This window comes from Trachypithecus francoisi, unplaced genomic scaffold (assembly GCF_009764315.1).
Source record: "Trachypithecus francoisi isolate TF-2019V2 unplaced genomic scaffold, Tfra_2.0 Lachesis_group5, whole genome shotgun sequence".
NCBI classification, from domain to species: Eukaryota; Metazoa; Chordata; class Mammalia; order Primates; family Cercopithecidae; genus Trachypithecus; species Trachypithecus francoisi.
The window spans coordinates 85,557,502-85,584,860 of record NW_022681470.1 but is presented as its reverse complement, the minus strand read 5'-3'; the positions used below and the strand labels follow the sequence as shown (position 1 = coordinate 85,584,860).

At 42.7% G+C, this 27,359-nt stretch overlaps 1 protein-coding gene across 1 annotated transcript in view; it reads right to left on the bottom strand.

Moving 5' to 3' along the window:
- Positions 1–1,241: 1,241 nt before the first annotated feature.
- PRSS38 (serine protease 38) overlaps positions 1,242–27,359 on the bottom strand; it is a 42,723-nt gene continuing 16,605 nt past the window's right edge. The window contains exons 4-5 of the mRNA XM_033196523.1: positions 2,086–2,228; positions 1,242–1,748 (exon numbers count right to left, since the gene is read on the bottom strand). Of these exons, the coding sequence (XP_033052414.1) occupies positions 1,494–1,748; positions 2,086–2,228 (398 nt within the window). The 3' untranslated portion in view covers positions 1,242–1,493. The remainder of the gene's footprint in view (positions 1,749–2,085; positions 2,229–27,359) is intronic.

The following is a 27,359-nucleotide window of genomic DNA, read 5'->3' as shown; positions in this document are numbered from 1 at the left end:
ACTACCTGTGAAATGTGAAATGGCAGTGTTTTTTTGAAAGTGGACAAAAATTAGTTGTAATTCTTTATTGTGAACTCTAGGGCAACTATTTAAAATTGTAAAAGGAAGTCCAGTTGACCCTTGAACAATGTTGGGGTTACTGGTACCCCCCATGCAGTAAAAAATCCATATATAGCTTTTGACTCCCCAAAAACTTTTACCGTGGGGGGATGTTCTTTCTTAAATGTCTCAATTTCTTCTACAAAAATTCAGTCTATTTAACAAAACTTCTCTGTCTTTCTCTCGCTCTCTCTCTTTTTTTTTTTTTTTTTGAGACTGTGTCTCACTGTGTGGTCCAGCCTGGAGTGAAGTGGCACGATCATATCTCACTGCAGCCTCAACCTCAAGGGTTCAAGCAATCCTCCCACCTCAGCCTCCAGAGTAACTGGGATTACAAGTGTGCACCACCATGCCTGGCTGGTTTTTTTAGACAGGGGTCTTGCTATGTTGGCCAGGCTGGCCTTGAACTCCTGAGCTCAAGTGATCCTCCTGCCTTGACCTCCCAAAGTGCTGGGATTAAAGGCATAAGCCACAGTGCCCAGCCTAAAACCTCTCTCTCTACTGGGGTTAGTTTTAGCAAATTTTTTTCCTAAAAAGTGCTGCCTTTTTTCACTTAAATTTGTTTATATAGAGTTGTACACTCTCTCATGTGGTTTCTTACCTTTTCACTGTTGGTGGATCATTTTCACTTGTCATTTCTCATTTCGTATATTTTTGTTCTCATCTCCTATCTTGAGTAGGTTAGTGATCTCCCCCAACCCCTGTCCACTGTTTGATTTTTTCCAAGGAGCAGACTTTTGAAATACAAGTTTTTGGTGCTTTTCTGACTTGGGGCTCCTTCATGCTTCATCGTGTTTGTTCCTTCCTGGTGTCTACTTTCAGCTCAGGTTACTGCCCCAACACTTTTTTTTTTTTTTTTTTTTTTTGCAATTGGATGTTTAAATGTCTGCAGCTGTTTTATATGTACAGGTGTAGGCATGTAAGCAATGACCTTTCCTCGGGCCTGGGCTTTGACCATATCCCACAGATTCAGAGGAGTGTGTCTGTGTCATCGCCCCTCTGTTTCTGGAAAGAGCTGATTCGGTCTGTGCTTATCCTTTCCTGAGAACCTCAGGAGGGGTGATAGTCTCTCCTTTCTGTGCGTGGAAGAGGACAATGACTCCGGCAGGGGCAGAAGGAGGCACACAGGTGATCTCAGAGGCTTGCTTTGTAAATATTTAATAATCTTATCAAATCTCAGGTGCACTCTGCCCAAGCTGGGTTCTCCCTCGCCAGCCGCTCTCCCCTTTCCCTTTCTTCTTTGTACACTTGCTCATCACCTCCTGGACTCAGCATCCACCCCTGGGATAGGTGGCCCTTGCTTGCTTCAGAGAGACCAGGACAGGAGATGCTTAGGGCTCTGGAGGCAGCTGGGCCGGGGCAGCCGTGAGAACACTAGAGTGGGTATCCTGACCTCACAGCACTGACCAGCCAGCCATCATGGCCACAAGGACACTGAGAGTGGCCCCCAGAGCTGGAGAGAGAGCAGGGGCTGGCTGAGGAGGAGTGGGTGTGATTTCTATGTTATAACATATCCATTCTGAGAAATAGGAAACACTGGTATACACTCCAGGGTACAGAGGGTTGGTGCAGCCTCGGCCCCAGCTCACAATTCCAATCTGCAACCAGCTGCGGTTGAATTCACACACAAGTGGGCCCCCGGAGTCGCCCTAGAAAGGAAGAGGGAGTTATTGTGAACTGGGAGTCCCAGGTCTGCTGCCTCCTACACCTGTCTCTCGGTGCAAGGGGGTGGCCGTGCAGGCCCTGCTGGAAGGGGCCAGTGTCCGCCTCTCACCCAGCCCCCCTACTGGCTGCAACACAGCCCAGAGCTGCAGGGAGGCCTGCTGCAGGCATGTGGCATTCGTACATTGTCATGCATCGCCCTGCTCAGCTCAGGGCACGGCTGCAGGGCTCCTGCTAGTCAGTGAGAGGCCAGAGCGGGGTCCCCTGGGGTCCACAGGCACAGGGCACCCGTAACCTCTGTTTTACGGACCAGGAGGGGCACACCTCACACACGGTCTTAACGTTCAGGATGTCCCCAGCACACAGCATGTCGGGCATGATGTAGGACAGGTGTCCGTAGAGCAGGCGGCACCAGGGCTCCGGGATCAGCGGAAGCTGCACCTCCTGCAGCTCGTCTGAGGTCTCACCTGTGGGAGGAGGGCTCCCGTGAGAGGGCAGCGCCTGCCTCGGGTCGGGTAGGGGGATCCCTGCCCCACAATGGACACCAAGGGGACAGCCCATGGAGAGGAGCCCCACCACACGTAGGGAGGAGCCCTGACAACACATAGGGATGAGTCCCACCATACATAGGGAGGAGTCCTGACCACACATAGGGAGGAGTCCTGACCACACATAGGGAGGAGTCCTGACCACACATAGGGAGGAGCCCTGATCACACATAGGGAGGAGCCCCACTGCACATGGTGAGGAGTCCCACCACACACAGGAAAGAGCCCTGAACACTCAGAGGGAGGAGCCCTACCAAATGAGGAGGAGCCCTAACCACACATAGGGAGGAGCCCCACCACACATAGGGGAGGAGCTCCACCACAAACCAGAAGGAGCACTGACCACACATAGGGAGGAGCCCCACCACAAACTGGAAGGAGTACTGACCACACATAGGGAGGAATCCCACCACACAGGTAGGAGTCCTGACCACACATAGGGAGGAGTCTCACCACACATAGAGAGGAACCCTGACCACTCAGAGGACGGAGCCCTACCACACGTAGGGAGAAGCTTTGCCCACTCAGGGAGAAAACCTCACCACTTGTGGAGGGGAGGGGAGGAAGCCTTGACCACAGACAGGGAGTAACTCCAATGATCCATGAATGAAGTCCCAACCACAGATGGGGAGGAGCCCAGGTCTCACTGGGGAGGATCCCCACCACATATTGAAGGAACACTAACCCTAAGCCTAACCCCTAGCCCTAACCCCAACACTATGTTTGGTTTCCTGAATATTTATATCAAAAAGAAACAAGTATAAAAGTTAAAACAAATAAAAGATGTCAAAGTAAGAGAGTGTTCCATGAAGAGTCAAATCAGGACAGAACAGTCTAGGGAGTTGAAAGTCACATAGAGGCTTTGTTTGTTTGTTTTGTTGTTGTTATTGTTGTTTTGAGACAGGGTCTCACTCTGTTGCCCAGGCTGGAGTGCAGTGGTGCAATTTTGGCTCACTGCAACCTCCACCTCCCAAGTAGCAGAGACTACAGGTGTGTGCCACCATGCCTGGCTAATTTTTATATTTTTAGTAGAGATGGGGTTTCACCATGTTGGCCAGGCTGGTCTTGAACTCCTGACCTCAGGTGATCCACCTGCCTTGGCCTCTTAAAGTGGTGGGATTACAGGCATGAGCCACTGTGCTTGGTCAGTTTTTTGTTTGTTTTTTATTATTTTTTTAGATGGAGTTTCACTCTTATTGCCCAGGCTGGAGTGCAATGCAGTGGTGCTATCTTGGCTCACCACAACCTCTGCCTCCCAGATTCAAATGATTCTCCTGCCTCAGCCTCCCAAGTAGCTGGGATTACAGGCGTGTGCCACCACACCTGGCTAATTTTGTATTTTTGGTAGAGACGGGGTTTCTCCATGTTGGTCAGGGTGGCCTCAAACTCCCGACCTCAGGTGATCTGGCCATCTCAGCCTCCCAAAATGTTGGGATTACAGGCGTGAGCCACAACGCCTGGCTGGTTTTTGTTTTTTGTTTTTGTATGTATGTGTTCAAAGATTTGTTGGGTGTGGGAGAATAGGAGAAGAGGGAATATGTGTTGTTGTGGAATTGCATATCATGTAATATCATCTAAGTGATCCGAATAAATATGAGGGCTACTTTTCAGTTACGTTTGGTTTCCTGGCCTTGATTGGGGCACTGTAAACCAAGTCTTGTGGCCTGTGGTTCACGTATGCATCCTGGAACCCTGTGCTGCATTATGTATGGATGGCTTTTTTTACTAATTCAGCCAAGACAAGGCTACACATGTCTCATAGAAAGGGCATGGCTATTCCTAGTGTCCGTCTCAGGGTGTTAGGAAAATATAAAAGCTGGTCCTCATGAGAGAGGGTGAAGTCTACTGCTCCTGTGATCAAGGTTGGAGCTTTCCAATCTGTGGGCTGTTGTTCCTGAGGGCAACAGATTCTCTGCAAAGGCCTGGGAATCCATGGATATACTTACCATGACTTGTCTGTCAAAGATGCATGGTAAGAAGCTCCCTCAGAGGCCGGGTGGCGCGGTGGCTCACACCTGAAATCTCAGCACTTTGGGAGGCCAAGGAGGTGGATCACCTGAGGCTGGGAGTTCGAGACCACCCTGACCAACATGGAGAAACCCCGTCTCTACTAAAAATACAAAATTAGCCAGGTGTGGTGACACATGCCTGTCATCCCAGCTACTTGGGAGGCTGAGGCAGGAGAATCACTAGAACCCGGGAGGCGGAGGTTGTGGTGAGCTGGAGATCGTGCCATTGCACTCCAGCCTGGGCAACAAGAGCGAAACTATCTCAAAAAAAAAAAAAAAAAAAAAAAAAAAGAAGTTCCCTCAGAGGAGGAGAGGTGGAAGGCCAGATGGGGCAGGGTCACAGAAGCAGATATGTTGTCAGTGCTCTAGTTTCCCTGTTGGATTGGTGTCTATATTATTATAAGCAAGCAAACACTAAAAGAGCACCGTGCAGGAACCAACGAAGAGTAAATTTTTTTTGATCTGAGAATTAGAATGAATCCAATTCTGTGCCCCAAACAAAGAGAGATGGACAGACACCAGACATATAAAATGGCATTCAGTGTCTCAGAAGGGAGAGAGGGCAGAGCTGAATTTGAGAAAGCTTTCCTGGAATGAGGGTACCTTGAAGCATGGATATGACCTGGGCCTACAGATCATAGGTCGACATGCAGGCACCATTTGCCTGCCCTGCTGCTATAGTTGGGATGTTTGTCCCCTCCAAATGCCATGTTAAAATTCAACTCCAAATGTTGGAGGTGGGCCTAATGGGAGGCATTTGGGTCCTGGGGAGTGCATCCCTCATGAATAGATTAGTGCTGTGGAGGTGGGGGGAGTGAGTTCTCATTCTATTAGCTTCCAACAGACAAAGCTGTTGTTAAAAGGAGCCTGGGAACTCTCCTCCCCTCCAGACATGTGGTCTCTTCTCCTTCTGCATGAGTGGAAGCAGCCTGAGGCCCTGAAGCAGACGCCAGCACCATGCTTCCTGTACAGCCTACAGAACCCTGTGACAAAAAAAACCTCTTTTCTAGAAACTACCCAGCCTCAGGTATTCCTTTACAGCAACACAAATGGACTAAGACACCTGCCTGCTCACATGCCCTGGCCGAGATAAGGAGGATGCAGACATTTGTGAGACAGAGCTGGAGAACGAGGGCTGTTACTGGGAGGTGGGTGGGTGGTCCTGGTTTTGGGTGAACTGAATTTGGGCCTTGGGTTAACCCTTTCCTGGTTGTGGTTAAAAATGAAAGACTAGTGAAAAATGTGGTCAAGGATTACTGGATTTAAAGCAGCATTCATGCCAATATAATGTATAGAAGAAAAATACAGAACAAAAGTGTAAGGGGTTAAAGAAGAAAATGGAGTTACACTATTTAAAATGTTTGTATGCTGAGTAGTAAAATAGGAGTGCAGGGGAAATGAACTGCACTAGTGGGTCCCCTTCTCCGCCTTTCCCACATGGGTGCCCTCTGCCATATGTCTTGTGGTTCCTCTAGGTGTGGTGTTGCATTTCACCAATCCTTGGATCTGAATTTTGCCATAGACATGGTTTGGTCAACGGGATTTAAGCAGGGGCTTGGAAAAGTGCTTGTTTCTCACTCTCTTGAATCTTCACCATTGCCGAGGGGCACAGCCAGGCCAGCCTGCTGGATGGAGACAGTTGCATGGGGCAGAGTCCAGCCCCTCAGCTCAGGCTATCCCAGGCCAGCCAGCAGCCCGATGGGAGAAGCTCAGCCCAACCATAAGAACCCACAGGTTACATCACCAACCCACAGCTGCCTGAGCTCAGTAAAGGCCCATTGCAGGGTGAATCAGGGCTGCTTACTCTTTATAATGCAGCATTCTTGTGGCAATAGATAAATGATACAGAAATGGCATCTAGGAATTAGAGGCTTCTCTAAAATATCAAAAACGTGGCCTTGGTTTTGGAAGCTGGTGGCTAGCAGCACTCACAGTAGGATCTGGAAAAATGAAGGGAAAACTGATATAGGAGGTTGGGAAGATGGTGGCTTGGGGGATGAAGTGGCATAAACTGTTGCTGACGGAGACATGGAAAGTACAAAATATGTTTAATGAACTTGAGAGACTTCACAAGATGACTTCCAGGCTGAATGACGAAAGCCAAGTGGTGGTTCTGGCTGAGGAAAAGGCATTACAGAAAAGAGAGGAACATGAAAGAGAAGACGCCAATTTTCAAACAACCGTAGAGGACACACAGTGAAGAAGGGGTGAACAAACTCCATAAGGGACCAAAAAGTAGACACTGTAGGCTCTGCAGGCCGTCTCAGCTCTGCAGCCACTGCTCCACTCTGCTGTTGTGGAATGGAAACAGCCAGAGACAATATGTAAATAAACGGGCATGTATGTGCTTGAAGAAAAATATAGGGACACTGAATTTTGAGTTTTAAATAATTTTTATGTTTTATGAAATATTCCTCTTTTGGGTTTTTTTTTCCCCCAACTATTTAAAAGTGTAGGCTGGGTGCACTGGCTCACCTGTAACCCCAGCACTTTGGGAAACTGAAGCAGGAGGATCACTTGAGCCCAGGAGTTTGAGACCAGCCTGGGCAACATAGTGAGACCCCCGTCTCTACAAAAAATACAAAAATTAGCTGAGTATCGTGGCACACACCTATAGCCCCAGCTGCTCAGGAGGCTGAAGTGGGAGGATTGCCTGAGCCTGGGAGTTTGAGGCTGCAGTGAGCTATGGTCAATGCACTGCACTCTAGCCTGAGACTGTGTCTCAAAATATAAAATAATATTTTAAAAACAAAAGTGTAAAAACCATCCTAAGCTCACAGACAACACAGAACCAAGCAATGGAGTGGATCTGACTCCTCGTCTGTAGTTTACTGACCCCTGTAAGACAGGGGCTGCGGTTTTCTGGGTTAGAAAATTAAACTGAGTCTGTTCTCAAGTCTTTCTAGCTAGCAAAATATTCTGAAAACAAAATAAAGCCTAGGGACAAAGAGAAAATCAAGCAAGACATGGCTTGGAATAAAGAGCGGCTCAGGGTGTGGCTGTTGGCACCTGTGCTAAGGCATTCCGTGCTAAGTCCTGGGAAGAATTAAGAACGTTCCCGGTAGACATCCTCTGCTGGATGACAGTGACTCTAAGTACCCTCGGGGTGCTGTCCCTCAACAGTCTAACACACCCCAAAAGGCGGCGATGACATTTAGGAAGTGTTACCTCAGAAAGAGTGGTGGCACATTGAGGATGTCAGGAGAAGACATAAGAACCTAAGATCTGTACTTGTAAAACTGTCACCAGTCTGAACTGGAGAACAGGATGTTCACAATGTCAAAAGGCCACTAAGCCAAGAAAGTCTGAGAAAGTTGCTCAAATGCAATATATATAAAAGACCTTTTAAAAACTTATTTTTCAGTTACATACCTTTTTTTTCTTTTTTCCTTGAGACAGGGTCCTGCTCTGGTTACATACCTTTTTTTCTTTGAGACAGGGTCTTGCTATGTTACAGGCTGGAATGCAGTGGTGTGATTATGGCTCACTGCAGCCTGGACCTCCTGAGCTCAAACCATCCTCTTGCCTCAGCCTCCCAAGTAGCTGGGACTACAGGTATGCACCTCAATGCCTGCCTAATTATTTTATTTTATTTCCTTTTTTGTAGGGATGGGATCTCACTATGTTGTCCAGACTGGTCTCAAACTCCTGGCCTCAAGCAATCCTCCTACCTCAGCCTCACAAAGTGCTGGGATTACAGGCTTGAACCATTGCACCTGGCTCAGTTGCATACATCTAAACAGGGATATGTTTTATTAAAGCATTCAGGCAACACTGACTTCCTTAGGGCTGGCAGGAAAAGAAGCATAAAAATGCAAAACGTTGTTGGCTGAACCTGAATGTATCCGCGTTACCTCACAGGGACCAGTTTATGCTGCCAGAACACTTATTCCTTGGCATTAAAATGGAGCAGTAGAGCTGGGTGTGGTGGCTCATGCCTGTAATCCCAGCACTTTGGGAGGCCAAGGCAGGTGGATAACTTGAGCCCAGGAGTTTGAGACCTGGGCCTGGGCAACATAGTAAGGCCCTAACTCAATTTTTAAAAATAATATAAAATAAAGAATTATATTTGGAAAAAGAAATACAGTCATTGCATGTATTTACAATTATCATAGACACACAAATTGGTGAAATACTACAAAGAAATAAGAGTTTTCACATTATAATGACCAAAACATCCATCTAACTTGCTCAAAGCAAACAAAACTTAAACCTGAGTATGTAAGTCCTATAGCTTAAGACATCCTGACATCATGACAAATAGAATGAACACTTTTCAAAGCCTACTTAAGGAGTAGCCAAGGAGATGAATGCAAAAGAAAGGATGTCTCAGGGAACAGGACCAAGAGCCATGGAAAACAATGGATCATTCGAAACCTTAGCAGGCATTTTGCAGAAATGAGGGGGCTGACTCCAAACACAAGTGGAAATGCAAAGGCTCCAGAGTGCCCGTGCTGGCTCTGACTACTAGACTGCAATGCTCATCTGCAGCGGCAGTGCTCAGGAGAGGGCTGTGGACAGCACTGAAAGCCCACTGAGAGTCACACACGGAGTCACAGCAGACGTGACACCGCCACCAGCTGGCTCAAACTTGGCCTTTTCCTCACACCATATACAGCTGGATCTTATGCCTAAATATAAAAATTAAATTCAAAATGCTTCTAGAATAAATGTTGAAAATTGTCTTTGTAAACTTACAATAGGCAAATCTTTATAAACAGAATATAAAAGACCCCCCATGTGTGAAACCAAAATATTAATATAAAAATAAATTGGACTTCATCAAAATTAAAAACTTTTTCCCACCAGAAGACACTGCCAAGAAAATTAAAAGCTGGCCAGGTGCAATGGCTCACGACTGTCATCCCAACACTTTGGGAGGCTGAGGTGGGAGGAACGTTTGAAGCCAGAAGTTTGAAACCAGCCTGGGGAACAGAGCAAGACCCCATCTCTAAAAAAGAAAAATAAAACAAAAAAAGAAAATTACAAACCAAGTCACAGTCTGGTAGAAAATATTTGCAATACACATCGAAATACATGTATCCAGAGTATATAAAGAACTCCTACAAGTCAGCAAACCTCAAGAAGGGGTCATGACACATGAATAGCATAACCGAAATGAAAAAGATGGCACTACCAAGTATTGGCAAAGAGGTGCAGTAACTAGCACTCTCCTACATTGCTCACAGGATTGAAAAATGGCATGACCACTTTAGCAACATGTTTGGCAGTTTCCAATAAAGTTGAATTTATCCCTACACCACAGCCAACAGATTCTACCAAGCATAGACCCAAGATAAATAAGTACGTATATTCCCCAAAAGACTTGCACAGTAATATCTGTTGCAGACTTAGTCACATGACCTAAACACTGATGGCAACCCAGATGTCTATTAGTAGGACTATGGAGAGAAGAAACTTTGCTGCATGCAAACACTGAAAGAAGACACAACAGAAAAAGAAGGATGAGTTGCTGATGTGGAAACAACATGAATGAATCTCAAAAACAGTAGTCATCGAAAAAAGCTGGGCATAGAGGAATCCATGCTGTGTGATTTCATTAACGAAGTTTAAGAACAGGAAAAACTATTAAATGATGACAAAATTCAGAATATGGTTACCTTGGCAAGGGGGATTTGTCACCTGGGGAGACTGGAAGTTTCCTCTAGTGAGGAAATGTCCTTTATCTTGGAGGGTGGTAATGGTGATGCAACAGGACTATTCGTGTGTAAAAAGTATCCAGGCATGGTGGCGCACACCTGTAGTCCCAGCTCCTCTGAAGGCTGAGGCAGGAGGATCATTTGAGCCCAAGAGTTAGAGGCGGCAGTGAGCTATGACTGTGCCACTGTACTCCAGCCTGGGTGACAGAGGAAGACCCTGCCACTAAAAGGATAAAATTAGATTAAATAAATATATAAATAAAATGTTTGTCTACACTGAAATATTTATGGATGAAATATAGTGTCTGGAATTTGCTTTAAAAAGTCATTGTAACCTCCAATGTTACAGGAAATAAAATTTTAAAAAATGAAAAAAGAACATGTTAAAATAATTGAGCTGTAAACTTAATATTTGCGGATTTTATAGTTTGTAAACGATGTCTCAAATAAAAATGTAGAGTATAAAATAAAGGCATTCTCACATGAAAGATGAGAGTTTCCAATGAAAATTCTGTTATTGAAGCTTTTATTAAAAACTTTTTTGGCTTGGTCTGGTGGCTCACACCTGTAACCCCAGCACTTTGAGAAGCAGGAGGATCCCTTGAGGCCAGCCTGGGCAGTAAAATGAGACCCTCATCTCTAATAAAGAAAATTACCTGGTGTGGTGGTGCGTGCCTGTGGTCCCAGCTACTCAGGAGTCTGAGGAAGAAGGATCGCTGGAGCCCAGGATGTTGAGGCTGCAATAAGCTGTGTTCATATTACTGCACTCCAGTCTAGGCAACAGAGCAAGACCTTGTCTCAAAAAAAAAAAGGTAAAAAACAAACAAACCCCTCTTTTATAACCAGAGTCTTGCTATGTTTCCCAGGCTTGTCTCAAACTCCTGGCCTTAAGCTGTCCTCCTGCCACGGACTCCCAAAGTGCTGGGATTGCAGGCATGAGCCACCACACCTGGACAGCACTTTTTAAAAATCAAGGCAAAATTTACATTACATAAAATTAAGCATTTTAAAGCAGACAATTCAGTGGCATTTAGTACATTCACAATGCCATATAACCATTACCACCATCTAATTCCAAAACATTTTCATCAAGCCAAAAGTCATCCCCAGACCCTGTCCTTGGTAGCCACCGATCTGTATTCCATCTGTATGATTTGCCTGTTCCAGATATTTCTTATACATTGAATCGCACAATATAGGACTTTTAGTGTCTGGCTTTTTCACTTAGCATTGTGTTTGTGAGGCTCGACAGCGTTGTAGCATGTATTCCATTTTATGCTTGAAATAATTTTCCATCCTATGTCTATGCCCCAGTTTGTTTCATTTTCCCACTGTGGGACATGTGGGCTGTTTCCACCTTTTGGCTACTGTGAATAGCGCTACTATGAACACACATGTACATGTACTTGTTTGAACACTAGCTTTCAGTCCTTTGAGTACATACCTAGGAGTGGAGTTGTTATGCCTGGTAATTGGGCCATAGGGTAATTCTATGTTTAACACTTTTTTTTTAGAGTTGGGGTCTTGCTATGCTGCCCAGGCTGATCTCAAACTCCTGGGTTCAAGCAATCCTCCTGCCTTGGCCTCCCAAAGTGCTGGGATTAAAGATGAGCAGTGCATTCGGCCTGTTTAACTTTTTAAGGAACTTCTAAATTGTTTCTGCAGGGAGTATGTCATTTTTAATTCCCACCAGCAATGAACAAGGGCTCTGCTTTCTCCACACCCTTGCCAGAACCTATTTTCCATTTGTTTGATTACAGCCATTTTAGCAAGTGATGAATGGACGCAGGGATTCTGACTTGTGTTTCCTAATGACTAATGACGTGGAGCATCCTTGCATGTGCTTGTGGACCATTTACATATTATCTTTGGAGAAATGTCAGTTCAAGTCTTCTGCCCATTTTTAAATTGGGTTGCTTGTCTTTTTGTTGAGTTATAGGAGTTCTTTATATATTCCGGATACTAGGCTTTTATCAATTCATAATTTGAAAATATTTTCTTCCATTCTTATCACTTTCTTGGTATTGTCTTTGACATACAAAAGTTTTTAATTTCAATGAAGCCCAATTTATCAATTTTTTTTTTGAGACAATTTAGATCTGCCACCTAGGTTGGAGTGCAGTGGTGCAATTTTGGCTCACTGTAGCCTTGACCCACTGAGCTCAGGTAATCCTCCCGCCATAGCCTCTGAGTAGCTGGCACTACAGGCACTCACCACCACACCCAGCTAATTTTTTTTTTTTTTTCTGAGATGGAGTTTTGCTCTGTCGCCCACGCTGGAGTGCAGTGGTGCGTTCTTGGCTCACTGCAAACTCCACTTCCTGGGTTCACGCCATTCTCCTGCCTCAGCCTCCCGAGTGGCTGGGACTACAGGCGCCCACCACGTCTGGCTAAATTTTTTTTATTTTTAGTAGAGACAGGGTTTCACCATGTTAGCCAGGATGGTCTCGATCTCCTGATCTCGTGATCTGCCCACCTCGGCTTCCCAAAGTGCTGGGATTACAGGCTTGAGCCACCGCGCCCGACCCTTTTTTTTTTTTTGAGACAAAGTCTTGCTCTGTTGCCCAGGCTGGAGTGCAGTGGTGCAACTTTGGCTCACTGCAACCTCTGCCTCCCGGGTTCAAACGATTCTCCTGCCTCAGCCACCTGAGTACCTGGGATTACAGGTGAACACCACCATGCCCGGCTAATTTTTGTATTTCTTGTAGAGACTGAGTTTCACCATGTTGCCCTGGCTGGTCTCGAACTCCTGGGCTCAACTAATCCACCCGCCTTGGCCTCCCAAACTGTTGGGATTATACACACGAGCCACTACACCTGGCCAATGTATTTTGATGCTCATGTTTTTGTTGTCTCTAAGAAACCATTGCTAACTACTGGTTTCTCTAAGAAACCAGTCCAAGGTCGTGATTTCTTGACCTATGTTTCTGTGTTTGTTTCCTAGGGCTGCTGTCAAGAAGTACCCCAAACTGGGCAGTTTCAAACGACAAAAAGTTTTTGTCTTACAGCTCACAGCTCTGCAGACCAGAAGTCTGATGTTAAGGTGTCAGAAGGGCCAGGCTCCCTCTCAGGGGTCTCAGGGAGGATCCCTCTTTACCTTTTCCTAGCTTCTTATGGTTGCCAGAAATCCTTGGCATTCCATGGCTGGCAGGTGCATGGCTCCAGTCTCTGCCTCTGTCATCACATGCACGCTCCATGCCTGTGTCCCTTCTCCTCTTCCTATATGTACATCAGTCATATTGGATAAGGCCCCACCCTAACATCCTCATCTTAACTTGATTACATTTGCAAATAGCCTATTTCTAAAATGTTCCATTTATGACTACTGGGGGTGTTAACTTCAATATGTCTTTTGGGGGAGATAATTCAACCAATGACAGTTTTATTCTAAAATTTTATACTTTGAGTTGATATACTTAGTCTTCAATAACTTCTGTGGTAAATTTTGTATATGGTATGAAGTAAATGTCCAACTTCATTCTTTTGTATGTGAATGTCTAGTACAACTTGTTGAACAGACGGTTCCTTCTCCATGGAATGCACTTGGCACCTTCATTGAAAATGAATGGGCCAGTTATTCTGGACTCTCAATTCTATTCCATTGGTCTCTATATCTTTCCTTATGCCATAACCCATGATTTTGACTCTTGCAGCTTCATGGTATATTTTGAAATCAGGAAGTATGAGTCGTCCAACGTTGCTTTTTTTTTCTTTTTTCCCTAAGATGGAGTCTCGCTCTTGTTGCCCAGGCTAGAGTGCAGTGGCACGATCTCGGCTCACTGCAACCTCTGCCTCCTTGGTTCAAGTGATTCTCCTGCCTCAACCTCCCAAGTAGCTGGGATTACAGGCACCCATGACCACACCCGGCTAATTTTGTATTTTTAGTAGAGATGGGGTTTCACCATGTTGGCCAGGCTGGTATCGAACTCCTGACCTCAGGTGATCTGCCCATCTCGGCCTCCCAAAGTGCTGGAATTACAGGTGTAAGCCACTGCACTCGGCCAGGTTGTTCTTTTTTAAGATTGTTTTAGCTATTTGTGGCCTCTTCTAATTACATATAAATTTGAAGACTGACTTTCTTATTTCTGCAAAAAGGGGCATTGGTATCTTGATAAGGACTGTGTTTGTAGATCACTTTGGGTAATATTGTCGTCTTAACAATATTAAGTCTCCCAATCCATGAACATCAGCTGTCTTTGCATTTATTTATGTTTTCAAAAATTTCTTTCTGCAACGTTCTGTAGTTTTCAATGTCATTTTGTAATTTTCATTTTCTTAGATACATTTTTATCATAGATATGTTTTGGTTTGGGTGCCACTGCAGATGGAACAATTTTCTTATTTTCCTTTTTGAATTCAGTTCATTGAGGTTGTATAGAAGCACGACTTATTTTTTTGTGTGTTGATTTTGCACCGTGTCACTTGGCTGGATTTTAAAAATTATCTGTAGTTTTATTTTGTTGTTACTGAGTGTTTGTTTTTAGGATTCATTGGGATTTTCATTGGGATTATATACAGGATCATGTCATCTGCAAACAGAGATAGTTTTACTTCTGCCTTTCCAATTTGGATTTCTTTTATTTATTTTTCTCACCTAATTTGTCTGTCTAGAGCTTCTGGTATAATGTGGAATACCAGTGGTGAAAGCAGGCATCTTAATTTTGTTCCTGATCTTGGAGGGAAAGCTTTCGGTCTTTAACCATTGTTATATTTCACCAGAATTAAATCAGTATTAATCTGACTGGATTGTGATAAACAAAGCAAGCCCTACAACCACTGTTTAGAAAACATCTTTTGAAATATAGTCTAAAAAATCAAGGAAAGAATGAAAATGGCATACCAAAAGTCACTTTGTTAACATAAAAAAAGGCATGGAAAAATGAATAGAGGAAAGAGATTATATAGATACATAGAAAACATTTAGCAAAATGGCAAATTTAAATCCACAAAATCAATAATTACATTATATGTGAAGAAGGACTAAATACTTCAACCAAAAGGCAGAGATTTCCAGGCTACATAAAAAAGGAAGACCCAACTGTATGCTTTCTACCAAAAGATACACTTTGGATTCAGAGGCATATATAGATTGAAAGTGAAAAGATGAAAAAAGATATCCATGCAAACAGTAATTGTAAGAGAGCCTAAGTGGCTAGATCAATATCAGACAAAACAAACTTTAAAACAAATGTAACTAGGGACAAAGAAAGTTGATTAAATGATAACAGAATCAACACACCAAGTAGACATAATTATAAATATATATGCACCCAATCAATCAGAGCCTGAAAATATATGAAGCAAAACCTGACATAATTGAAAGGAGAAATAAACAATTCAGCAGTCATCGAGATTTTAATACTTTACTCTAAATAACTGCTTTTTTTTTTTTTTTTAGACGGAGTCTTGCTCTGTCACTCTGGCTGGAGTGCAGTGGTGTAATCTTGGCTCACTGCAACCTCTGCCTCTTGGCTTCAAGTGATTCTCCTGTCTCAGCCTCCCAACCTAGCTAATTTTTTATATTTTTAGTAGAGATGGGGTTTCACTGTGTTAGCCAGAATGGTCTCAATCTCCTGACCTGGTGGAGTGCTGGGATTACAGGTATGAGCCACTGTGCCCGGCCCAATAACTGCTTTTAAAAGACAGAACACCAATAAGGATATGGCAGACTTAAAAATGTTATCAGCCAACTGGACCTGTGACTTATAAAAATTTCCACACCAATGACAGCAAGACACATATTCTTTCCAAACACACACTGATCATTTACCAGGACGGACCATACTCTAGGCCATAGTACATGTCTCTGTAAGTTCAAAAAGTATAAAATTATAGCAAGTATTTTTTTCTAAGCACAAGGGAATTAAAGTTAAAATTAAAATAGAAATTTTATTTGGAATTCACCAAATACTTATAATTAAGAAATTTTGAAGAAAAAATTATGAGGGAAATTAGATAATATCCTTAACTAAGTGAAAACAAAAATATGGTATACCAAAATTTGTGGGAAGCGTTTAAAACAGTGCATAGAAGGAAATTTATAACTCTAAATGCTTATATTACAAGAAAAAAGGTCACAAACCACTCTAAGCTTCCACCTTATGAAACTAGAAAAAGAACAATTAAATTCAAAGCGATCAGAAGAAAGAAAATAAGAAAGATGAGAATGGAAATCAATGAAATAGAAAACAGAAAAGTAATACGGAAAATCAGTGACCAAAAATCAGTTCTTCAAGAAGACAACCAGAATTGATAAACCTTTAGTTATAATGACCAAGATAAAAATAGAAAAGATGCCAATTACCAAAATCAGGAAAGATGAAATATTACTACTATCCTTTTAGAAATTAAAATAAATGATGAGACTATTATGAACAACTGTGTGCTATCAAATTAGACACCTTAAGGCCAGGCGTGGTGGCTCACGCCTGTAATCCCCGCACTTTAGGAGGTTGAGGTGGGCAGATCACCTGAGGTCAGGAGTTCGAGACCAGCCTGGCCAACATGGTGAAACCCTGTCCCTACTTAAAAAAAAAAAAAAAAAAATTAGCAAGGCTTGGTGGTGGGTAACTGTAATCCCAGCTACTCAGGCAGGAGAATCACTTGAACCCAGGAGGCGGAAGTTGCAGTTAGCTGAGATCACACTATTGCACTTGCCTGGGTGACAAGAGCAAAACTCTATCTCAAAAAAAAAAAAAAAAAGTAGACACCTTAAACTAATTCAAGAAGAAATGGGAATCTGAATGCACCTGTACAAGAAAATGTAAAAATAATAGGACAATAATAAATACATAAAGTAAATAACAAATTAAATAAAATATCTTTCTGTAAAGAAAAGCCCAGGCCCAGGTGGCTTTGCTCATGAATTCTATCAAATCTTTAAGAAGAAAACAATACCAATACTATAAACACGAATATTATTCTGATACCAAAACCAGACAAAAACATCACAAGAAAAATTCAGCCAATATGTCTCATAAATATAGTTGCAAAAATCTTTAACAAAGTATTAACAAATTGATTCCAGCAACCTAGAAAGTATATTATACACAATGACCAAGAGGGATTAATCATAGGAATGCAAGGTGTGTTTAATATCCAAAATTGAATATAATATATCAATAACATAAAAATCAGGAGCCACAGGAACATATCGATAGATATAGAAAAAGCATTTCTTACTCCTATTCATAACAAAGATACTCAACAAACTAGGAACAAAAGAAGTCCTCCTCAATCTGTTAACAGATATCTACAAAAAACCCCACAGCTCACATCATTCTTGATGCTGAAAGACTAAACATTTCCCCCACTAAGATGAAGAACAAGGCAAGGATACCCACTATTCCCAGTTGTATTGAACATTAGATTAGAGGCTGTAGCCAGTGTAATGAGGCAAGAGAGAGAAATGCTACCCACACTGGAAAGTAAGAAGCTGTCTTTGCTCACAAACAACATAAGATATGAAAAAACTCACAGTGAATTACAAAAAATTTAAACTAGGTTTCTCAATATGAAATAAATAAAAATCAAGTATGCTTCAATATGCTAACAATGAACAATTAAAATGAAATTTGAGAAAATTGCATTCACAATAGATTCAAAAATCATAAACTATATACAATATACTATATATAGTAAACGTATGTGCAATAAAAGTATAAGTATATACAATATACTGCCTAAGGCCCATGAGCAAGAGCTAGTGAGAATTTCTTTGGGAATGCTCAAAAGCACTTCTAGGACAAAGGAATAGACATTTTTCAAAAGAAGACATACAAATGGCCAATAAGCATATGAACAAATGCTCAATATCACTAATCATCAGAGAAATTCAAAACCACAGTGAGATGCCGTCTCACACTAGTCAGAATGGTTATTATTAAAAAGTCAAAAAACAACAGAAATTGGTGAGGATGAAGAGAAAAGGGAAGGCTTATACACTCCTGGTGGAAATGAAAATTAGTACAAGACTAAAATGGCCAATTAGAAGCAGCTGTGGTCTGTGGCACTCACAGAGAGAAGTGAAAGTGGCAAGTGAATTCAGCATTTTCAACTGAAATATCCAGGTTCTCACACTGGGACTTACTAGACAAACAGCTCCCCCCACGGAGAATGAAGAAAGGCAGGGTGGGGAGATGAAGAAAGGCAGGGTGGGGTGATATTTCAACTGAAATATCCAGGTTCTCACACTGGGACTGACTAGACAAACAGCTCCCCCGACGGAGAATGAAGAAAGGCAGGGTGGGGTGATGACCCAAAGGAATTCCCGCCCTCAAGCCAAAGGAAGTGGTGAAGTGATTGTGCGATACCACACTTCTACCATGAATCTTTGCAACCAGATCAGGCGATCCTCTCATAAGCCAATGTCACCAGGTCCTTGGGTCTCTACACAGAGCTGTGTGGAGTCCCCACAGAGCAGCCACTCAGGCACATACGGAGACCCAGGAGTTTTGTGTACTCTGGCCCCAGGATTCCCAGCAAGGTGGGAAATCTGTCCCTACATAACCCTGGGGAGGGTTGTCCCTTGTGTGAAGGAACAGAATCAGGGACCCACTTATAGAAGCAGTCTGGCTGCTTCTTGGTAGTGCAGCTGTGCTGCATTGTCGAGGACCCTTTTTCATCCAGATTGTCTGGACTCTCCAGAGCCAGCAGGCTGGAAGAGATGAGTTGACTGAACTGCAGAGATGGCACTGCTCCTCTTCCTGGGGAACTGGTCCTTCTTAAGCAGATTCCAACCTATTGTGACTGGCAGGCTGGAATTCAAAGTCAGTGGTCTTAACTTGTGGGGTGCCATGGAAGTAGGGCTCGCAGAATGATGCTGCTTAGCTCCCTGGACCCAAGTAATGGTAAAGGGTTCAACAAGAAGAGCTGACTATCCCAAATATATATGCACCCAATACAGGAGCACCCAGATTCATAAAGCAAGTTATTAGAGACCTACAAAGAGACTCAGACTCCCACACAGTAATAGTGGGATACTTTAACACTCCACTGACAATATTAGACAGATCATCGAGACAGAAAATTAACAAAGATATTCAGGATCTGAACTCAGTTCTGGATCAAGTGGACCTAATAGATAATTACAGAACTCTCCACTCCAAAACAACAGAATATACATTCTTCTCATCACCACATGGCACTTACTCTAGAATTGATCATATAGCAAAAGTAAAAGACTCCTGAGCGAATGCAAAATAACTGAAAACATAATAAACAGTCCCTTAGACCACAGTGGAATCAAATTAGATGTCAAGATTAAGAAACTCACTGAAAATCACACAACTACATGGAAATTGAATAACCGTCTCTTGAATGACTCTTAGGTAAATAACGAAATTAAGGCAGAAATCAAGAAGTTCTTTGAAACTAATGAGAACAAAGAGACAACATGTCAGAATCTCTGGGATACAGCTAAAGCAGTGCTAACAGAGAAATTTATAGCACTAAATGCCTACATCAAAAAGCTAGAAAGATCTGAAGAACCTAACACCTCAACTAAAACAACTAGAGAACCAAGAGCAAACAAACCCCAAAGCTAGCAGAAGACAAGAAATAACCAAGATCAGAGCTGAACTGAATGAGATAGAGACATGAAAAATCCTTCAAAAAATCAATGAATCCAGGAGCTGTTTTCTAAAAAAAAGAATGAATAAAATAGATCACTAACTAGGCTAATAAAGAAGAAAAGAGAGAAGACTCAAATAAACACAATCAGAAATGATGAGACGGATATCACCACTGACCCCACAGAAATACAAACAACCATCAGAGAATACTATAAACACTTCTATGCACATAAACTAAAAAAATCTAGACAAGAAACTAGAAAACTAGAAAATAAATTCCTGAACACATACATGCTCCCAAGACTGAACCAAGAAGAAATTGAAACCCTGAACAGACCAATAACAAGTTCTGAAATTGAAGCAGTAATAAATAGCCTACCGACCAAGAAAAGCCCAGAACCTGATGGATTTGCAGTTGAATTCTACCAGAGGTACAAAGAAGAGCCGATTCCATTTCTACTGAAACCATTACAAAAAAATTGAAAAGGAGGAACTTCTCCCTAATTTGTTCTATGAGGCCAGCATCATCCTGATACCAAAACCTGGCAGAGATACTACAACGACCACAACAAAACTTCAGGTCAATATACTTGATGGATATCAATGCAGAAATCCTCAACAATATACTGGCAAACTGAATCCAGCAGCACATCAAAAAGCTTATCCATCACAATCAGGTTGGCTTCATCCCTGGGATGCAAGGGTGATTCGACACACGCAAGTCAATAAACGTAATCCGTCACATAAACAGAACCAGTGACACAAACCACGTGATAATCTCAATAATCAAAGGCCTTTGATACAATTAAACATCCTTTCATGTTAAAAACTCTAAACTAGGTGTTGAAGGAACAGACCTCAAAATAATAAGAGCCATATATGACAATCTCACAGCCAATATTATACTGAATGGGCAAAAGCTGGAGGCAGTCATTGCCCTTGAAAACCGGTACAAGAGAATGCCCTTTTTCATCACCTTTTTTTTTTTTTTTCTTTCTGAGACAGAGTTTCACTCTGTCACTCAGGCGCTATCTCGGCTCACTGCAACCTCCGCCTCCTGGATTCAAGTGATTCTCCTGCCTTAGCATGCTGAGTAGCTGGGACTACAGATGTGTGCCACCATGTGCAGCTACTTTTTTGCATTTTCTTTTTGTTTTTTTTTTTTCTTTTTTTTTTTTATTTTATTATACTTTAAGTTCTAGGGTACATGTGCATACCGTTTATATCATGTATAACTCCCCAATGCAATCCCTCCCTCCTCCCCCCTCCCCATGATAGGCCCCAGTGTGTGATGTTCCCCTTCCCGAGTCCAAGTGATCTCATTGTTCAGTTCCCACCTATGAGTGAGAACATGCGGTGTTTGGTTTTCTGTTCTTGTGATAGTTTGCTAAGAATGATGGTTTCCAGCTGCATCCATGTCCCTACAAAGGATGCAAACTCATCCTTTTTTATGGCTGCATAGTATTCCATGGTGTATATGTGCCACATTTTCTTAATCCAGTCTGTCACAGATGGACATTTGGGTTGATTCCAAGTCTTTGCTATTGTGAATAGTGCCGCAATAAACATACGTGTGCATGTGTCTTTGTAGTAGAGTAATTTATAATCCTTTGGGTATATACCCAGTAGTGGGATGGCTGGGTCATATGGTACATCTAGTTCTAGATCCTTGAGGAATTGCCATACTGTTTTCCATAATGGTTGAACTAGTTTACAATCCCACCAACAGTGTAAAAGTGTTCCTATTTCTCCACATCCTCTCCAACACCTGTTGTTTCCTGACTTCTTAATGATTGCCATTCTAACTGGTGTGAGATGGTATCTCATTGTGGTTTTGATTTGCATTTCTCTGATGGCGAGTGATGATGAGCATTTTTTCATGTGTCTGTTGGCTGTATGGATGTCTTCTTTTGAGAAATGTCTGTTCATATCCTTTCCCCACTTTTTGATGGGGTTGTTTGTTTTTTTCTTGTATATTTGTTTGAGTTCTTTGTAGATTCTGGATATTAGCCCTTTGTCAGATGAGTAGATTGCAAAAATTTTCTCCCATTCTGTAGGTTGCCTGTTCACTCTGATGGTAGTTTCTTTTGCTGTGCAGAAGCTCTTTAGTTTAATTAGATCCCATTTGTCAATTTTGGCTTTTGTTGCCATTGCTTTGGTGTTTTAGACATGAAGTCCTTGCCCATGCCTATGTCCTGAATGGTACTACCTAGATTTTCTTCTAGGGTTTTTATGGTATTAGGTCTAACATTTAAGTCTCTAATCCATCTTGAATTAATTTTCGTATAAGGGGTAAGGAAAGGATCCAGTTTCAGCTTTCTACTTATGGCTAGCCAATTTTCCCAGCACCATTTATTAAATAGGGAATCCTTTCCCCATTTCTTGTTTCTCTCAGGTTTGTCAAAGATCAGATGGCTGTAGATGTGTGGTATTATTTCTGAGGACTCTGTTTTGTTCCATTGGTCTATATCTCTGTTGTGGTACCAGTACCATGCTGTTTTGGTTACTGTAGCCTTGTAGTATAGTTTGAAGTCAGGTAGCGTGACGCCTCCAGCTTTGTCCTTTTGACTTAGGATTGTCTTGGCAATGCGGGCTCTTTTTTGGTTCCATATGAACTTTAAAGCCGTTTTTTCCAATTCTGTGAAGAAAGTCATTGGTAGCTTGATGGGGATGGCATTGAATCTATAAATAACCTTGGGCAGTATGGCCATTTTCACGATATTGATTCTTCCTATCCATGAGCATGGTATGTTCTTCCATTTGTTTGTGTCCTCTTTGATTTCACTGAGCAGTGGTTTGTAGTTCTCCTTGAAGAGGTCCTTTACATCCCTTGTAAGCTGGATTCCTAGGTATTTTATTCTCTTTGAAGCAATTGTGAATGGAAGTTCATTCATGATTTGGCTCTCTGCTTGTCTGTTACTGGTGTATAAGAATGCTTGTGATTTTTGCACATTAATTTTGTATCCTGAGACTTTGCTGAAGTTGCTTATCAGCTTAAGGAGATTTTGGGCTGAGACGATGGGGTTTTCTAAATATACAATCATGTCATCTGCAAACAGGGACAATTTGACTTCTTCTTTTCCTAACTGGATACCCTTGATTTCTTTCTCTTGCCTGATTGCCCTAGCCAGAACTTCCAACACTATGTTGAATAGGAGTGGTGAGAGAGGGCATCCCTGTCTTGTGCCAGTTTTCAAAGGGAATTTTTCCAGTTTTTGCCCATTCAGTATGATATTAGCTGTGGGTTTGTCATAAATAGCTCTTATTATTTTGAGGTACGTTCCATCAATACCGAATTTATTGAGCGTTTTTAGCATAAAGGGCTGTTGAATTTTGTCAAAAGCCTTTTCTGCATCTATTGAGATAATCATGTGGTTCTTGTCTTTGGTTCTGTTTATATGCTGGATTACGTTTATTGATTTGCGAATGTTGAACCAGCCTTGCATCCCAGGGATGAAGCCCACTTGATCATGGTGGATAAGCTTTTTGATGTGCTGCTGAATCCGGTTTGCCAGTATTTTATTGAGAATTTTTGCATCGATGTTCATCAGGGATATTGGTCTAAAATTCTCTTTTTTTGTTGTGTCTCTGCCAGGCTTTGGTATCAGGATGATGTTGGCCTCATAAAATGAGTTAGGGAGGATTCCCTCTTTTTCTATTGATTGGAATAGTTTCAGAAGGAATGGTACCAGCTCCTCCTTGTACCTCTGGTAGAATTCAGCTGTGAATCCATCTGGTCCTGGACTTTTTTTGGTGGGTAGGCTATTAATTGTTGCCTCAATTTCAGAGCCTGCTATTGGTCTATTCAGGGATTCAACTTCTTCCTGGTTTAGTCTTGGGAGAGTGTAAGTGTCCAGGAAATTATCCATTTCTTCTAGATTTTCTAGTTGATTTGCGTAGAGGTGTTTATAGTATTCTCTGATGGTTGTTTGTATTTCTGTGGGGTCGGTGGTGATATCCCCTTTATCATTTTTTATTGCGTCTATTTGATTCCTCTCTCTTTTCTTCTTTATTAGTCTTGCTAGCGGTCTGTCAATTTTGTTGATCTTTTCAAAAAACCAACTCCTGGATTCATTGATTTTTTGGAGGGTTTTTTGTGTCTCTATCTCCTTCAGTTCTGCTCTGATCTTAGTTATTTCTTGCCTTCTGCTAGCTTTTGAATGTGTTTGCTCTTGCCTCTCTAGTTCTTTTAATTGTGATGTTAGAGTGTCCATTTTAGATCTTTCCTGCTTTCTCTTGTGGGCATTTAGTGCTATAAATTTCCCTCTACACACTGCTTTAAATGTGTCCCAGAGATTCTGGTATGTTGTATCTTTGTTCTCATTGGTTTCAAAGAACATCTTTATTTCTGCTTTCATTTCGTTATGTACCCAGTAGTCATTCAGGAGCAGGTTGTTCAGTTTCCATGTAGTTGAGCGGTTTTGATTGAGTTTCTTAGTCCTGAGTTCTAGTTTGATTGCACTGTGGTCTGAGAGACAGTTTGTTATAATTTCTGTTCTTTTACATTTGCTGAGGAGTGCTTTACTTCCAATTATGTGGTCATTTTGGAATAAGTGTGATGTGGTGCTGAGAAGAATGTATATTCTGTTGATTTGGGGTGGAGAGTTCTATAGATGTCTATTAGGTCCGCTTGGTGCAGAGATGAGTTCAATTCCTGGATATCCTTGTTAACTTTCTGTCTCGTTGATCTGTCTAATGTTGACAGTGGAGTGTTGAAGTCTCCCATTATTATTGTATGGGAGTCTAAGTCTCTTTGTAGGTCTCTAAGGACTTGCTTTATGAATCTGGGTGCTCCTGTATTGGGTGCATATATATTTAGGAGAGTTAGCTCTTCCTGTTGAATTGATCCCTTTACCATTATGTAATGGCCTTCTTTGTCTCTTTTGATCTTTGATGGTTTAAAGTCTGTTTTATCAGAGACTAGGATTGCAACCCCTGCTTTTTTTTGTTCTCCATTTGCTTGGTAGATCTTCCTCCATCCCTTTATTTTGAGCCTATGTATGTCTCTGCATGTGAGATGGGTCTCCTGAATACAGCAGACTGATGGGTCTTGACTCTTTATCCAGTTTGCCAGTCTGTGTCTTTTAATTGGAGCATTTAGTCCATTAACATTTAAGGTTAATATTGTTATGTGTGAACTTGATCCTGTCATTATGATATTAACTGGTTATTTTGCTCGTTAGTTGATGCAGTTTCTTCCTAGCCTCGATGGTCTTTACATTTTGGCATGTTTTTGCAATGGCTGGTACCGGTTGTTCCTTTCCATGTTTAGGGCTTCCTTCAGGGTCTCTTGTAAGGCAGGCCTGGTGGTGACAAAATCTCTAAGCATTTGCTTATCTGTAAAGGATTTTATTTCTCCTTCACTGATGAAACTTAGTTTGGCTGGATATGAAATTCTGGGTTGAAAATTCTTTTCTTTAAGAATGTTGAATATTGGCCCCCACTCTCTTCTGGCTTGTAGAGTTTCTGCCGAGAGATCTGCTGTTAGTCTGATGGGCTTCCCTTTGTGGGTAACCCGACCTTTCTCTCTGGCTGCCCTTAAGATTTTTTCCTTCATTTCAACTTTGGTGAATCTGGCAATTATGTGTCTTGGAGTTGCTCTTCTGGAGGAGTATCTTTGTGGCGTTCTCTGTATTTCCTGAATTTGAATGTTGGCCTGCCCTACTAGGTTGGGGAAGTTCTCCTGGATGATATCCTGAAGAGTGTTTTCCAACTTGGTTCCATTTTCCCCCTCACTTTCAGGCACCCCAATCAGACGTAGATTTGGTCTTTTTACATAATCCCATACTTCTTGCAGGCTTTGTTCATTTCTTTTTCTTCTTTTTTCTTTTGGTTTCTCTTCTCGCTTCATTTCATTCATTTGATCCTCAATCGCTGATACTCTTTCTTCCAGTTGATCGAGTCGGTTACTGAAGCTTGTGCATTTGTCACGTATTCTCGTGTCATGGTTTTCATCTCTGTCATTTCGTTTATGATCTTCTCTGCATTAATTAGTCTAGCTGTCAATTCTTCCACTCTTTTTTCAAGATTTTTAGTTTCTTTGCGCTGGGTACGTAATTCCTCCTTTAGCTCTGAGAAGTTTGATGGACTGAAGCCTTCTTCTCTCATCTCGTCAAAGTCATTCTCTGACCAGCTTTGATCCGTTGCTGGCGATGGGCTGCGCTCCTTTGCAGGGGGAGATGCGCTCTTATTTTTTGAATTTCCAGCTTTTCTGCCCTGCTTCTTCCCCATCTTTGTGGTTTTATCTGTCTCTGGTCTTTGATGATGGTGACGTACTGATGGGGTTTTGGTATAGGTGTCCTTCCTGTTTGATAGTTTTCCTTCTGACAGTCAGAAGGACTGTCTGTTGGTCTGTTGGAGATTGCTTGAGGTCCACTCCAGACCCTGTTTGCCTGGGTATCAGCAGCAGAGTTTGCCGAAGATAGAATATTGCTGAACAGCGAGTGTACCTGTCTGATTCTTACTTTGGAAGTTTCCTCTCAGGGGTGACTCCACCCTGTGAGGTGTGGGGTGTCAGACTGCCCCTAGTGGGTGATGTCTCCCAGCTAGGCTACTCAGGGGTCAGGGACCCACCTGAGCAGGCAGTCTGTCCGTTCTCAGATCTCAACCTCCGCGTTAGGAGATCCACGGCTCTCCCCAAAACTGTCAGACAGAGTCGTTCGCGTCTGCACTGCCCCCGCTGCTTCCCCTATTGGACTGCAGCTGTGCCTGTCCGCAGAGGTGAGTCTACAGAGACAGGCAGGCTTCCTTGAGCTGCTGTGAGCTCCACCCAGTTCGAGCTTCCCAGCGGCTTTGTTTACCTACTTAAGCCTCAGCAATGGTGGGCGCCCCTCCCCCAGCCTCGCTGCTGCCTTGCGGATAGATCGCCGCAGACTGCTGTGTTAGCAGTGAGGGAGGCTCCGTGGGCGTGGGACCCTCCCGCCAGGTGTGGGATATATTCTCCTGGTGTGCCTGTTTCCTTAAAGCGCAGTATTGGGGTGGGAGTTACCGATTTCCAGGTGTTGTGTGTCTCAGTTCCCCTGGCTAGGAAAACGGATTTCCTTCCCCCTTGCGCTTCCAGGTGAGGCGATGCCTCACCCTGCTTCAGCTCACGCTGGTCAGGCTGCAGCAGCTGACCAGCACCGATTGTCCGGCACTCCCTAGAGAGATGACCCCAGTACCTCAGTTGAAAATGCAGAAATCACTGGTCTTCTGTGTTACTCGCGCTGGGAGTTGGAGACTGGAGCTGTTCCTATTCGGCCATCTTGCTCTGCCCCCTCCTTTTTTGCATTTTCAATAGAGACGGGGTTTCGCCATGTTGGCCAGGCTGGTCTCAAACTCCTGACCTCAGGTGATCCACCCGCCTCGACCTCCCAAAGTGTTGGGATTACAGGCGTGAGCAACCGTACCCAGCCTTACCACTTCTATTAAACATAATATTGGACGTTCTGTCCGGGACAATTAGGCAAGAGAAAGAAATCAATGGTGCTCAAATAGGAAGAGAGGAAGTCAAATTATCTTGCAGATGACACGATCCTATATCTAGAAAACCCCATTGTCTCAGCCCAAAAGCTTCTTAAGCTGGTAAGCAACTTCAGCAAAGTCTCAGGATACAAAATCAATATGCAAAACTTGCTAGCATTCCTATACACTGACAATAGGCAAGCAGAGAGCCAAATCATGAATGAATTCCCATTCATAATTGCTACAAAAAGAATAAAATACCTAGGAATACAGCTAACAAGGGAAGTGAAGGACCTCTTCAAAAGGAACTACAAACTGCTGCTCAAAGAAATCAGAGGGGACACAAACGAGCGGAGAAACATTCCA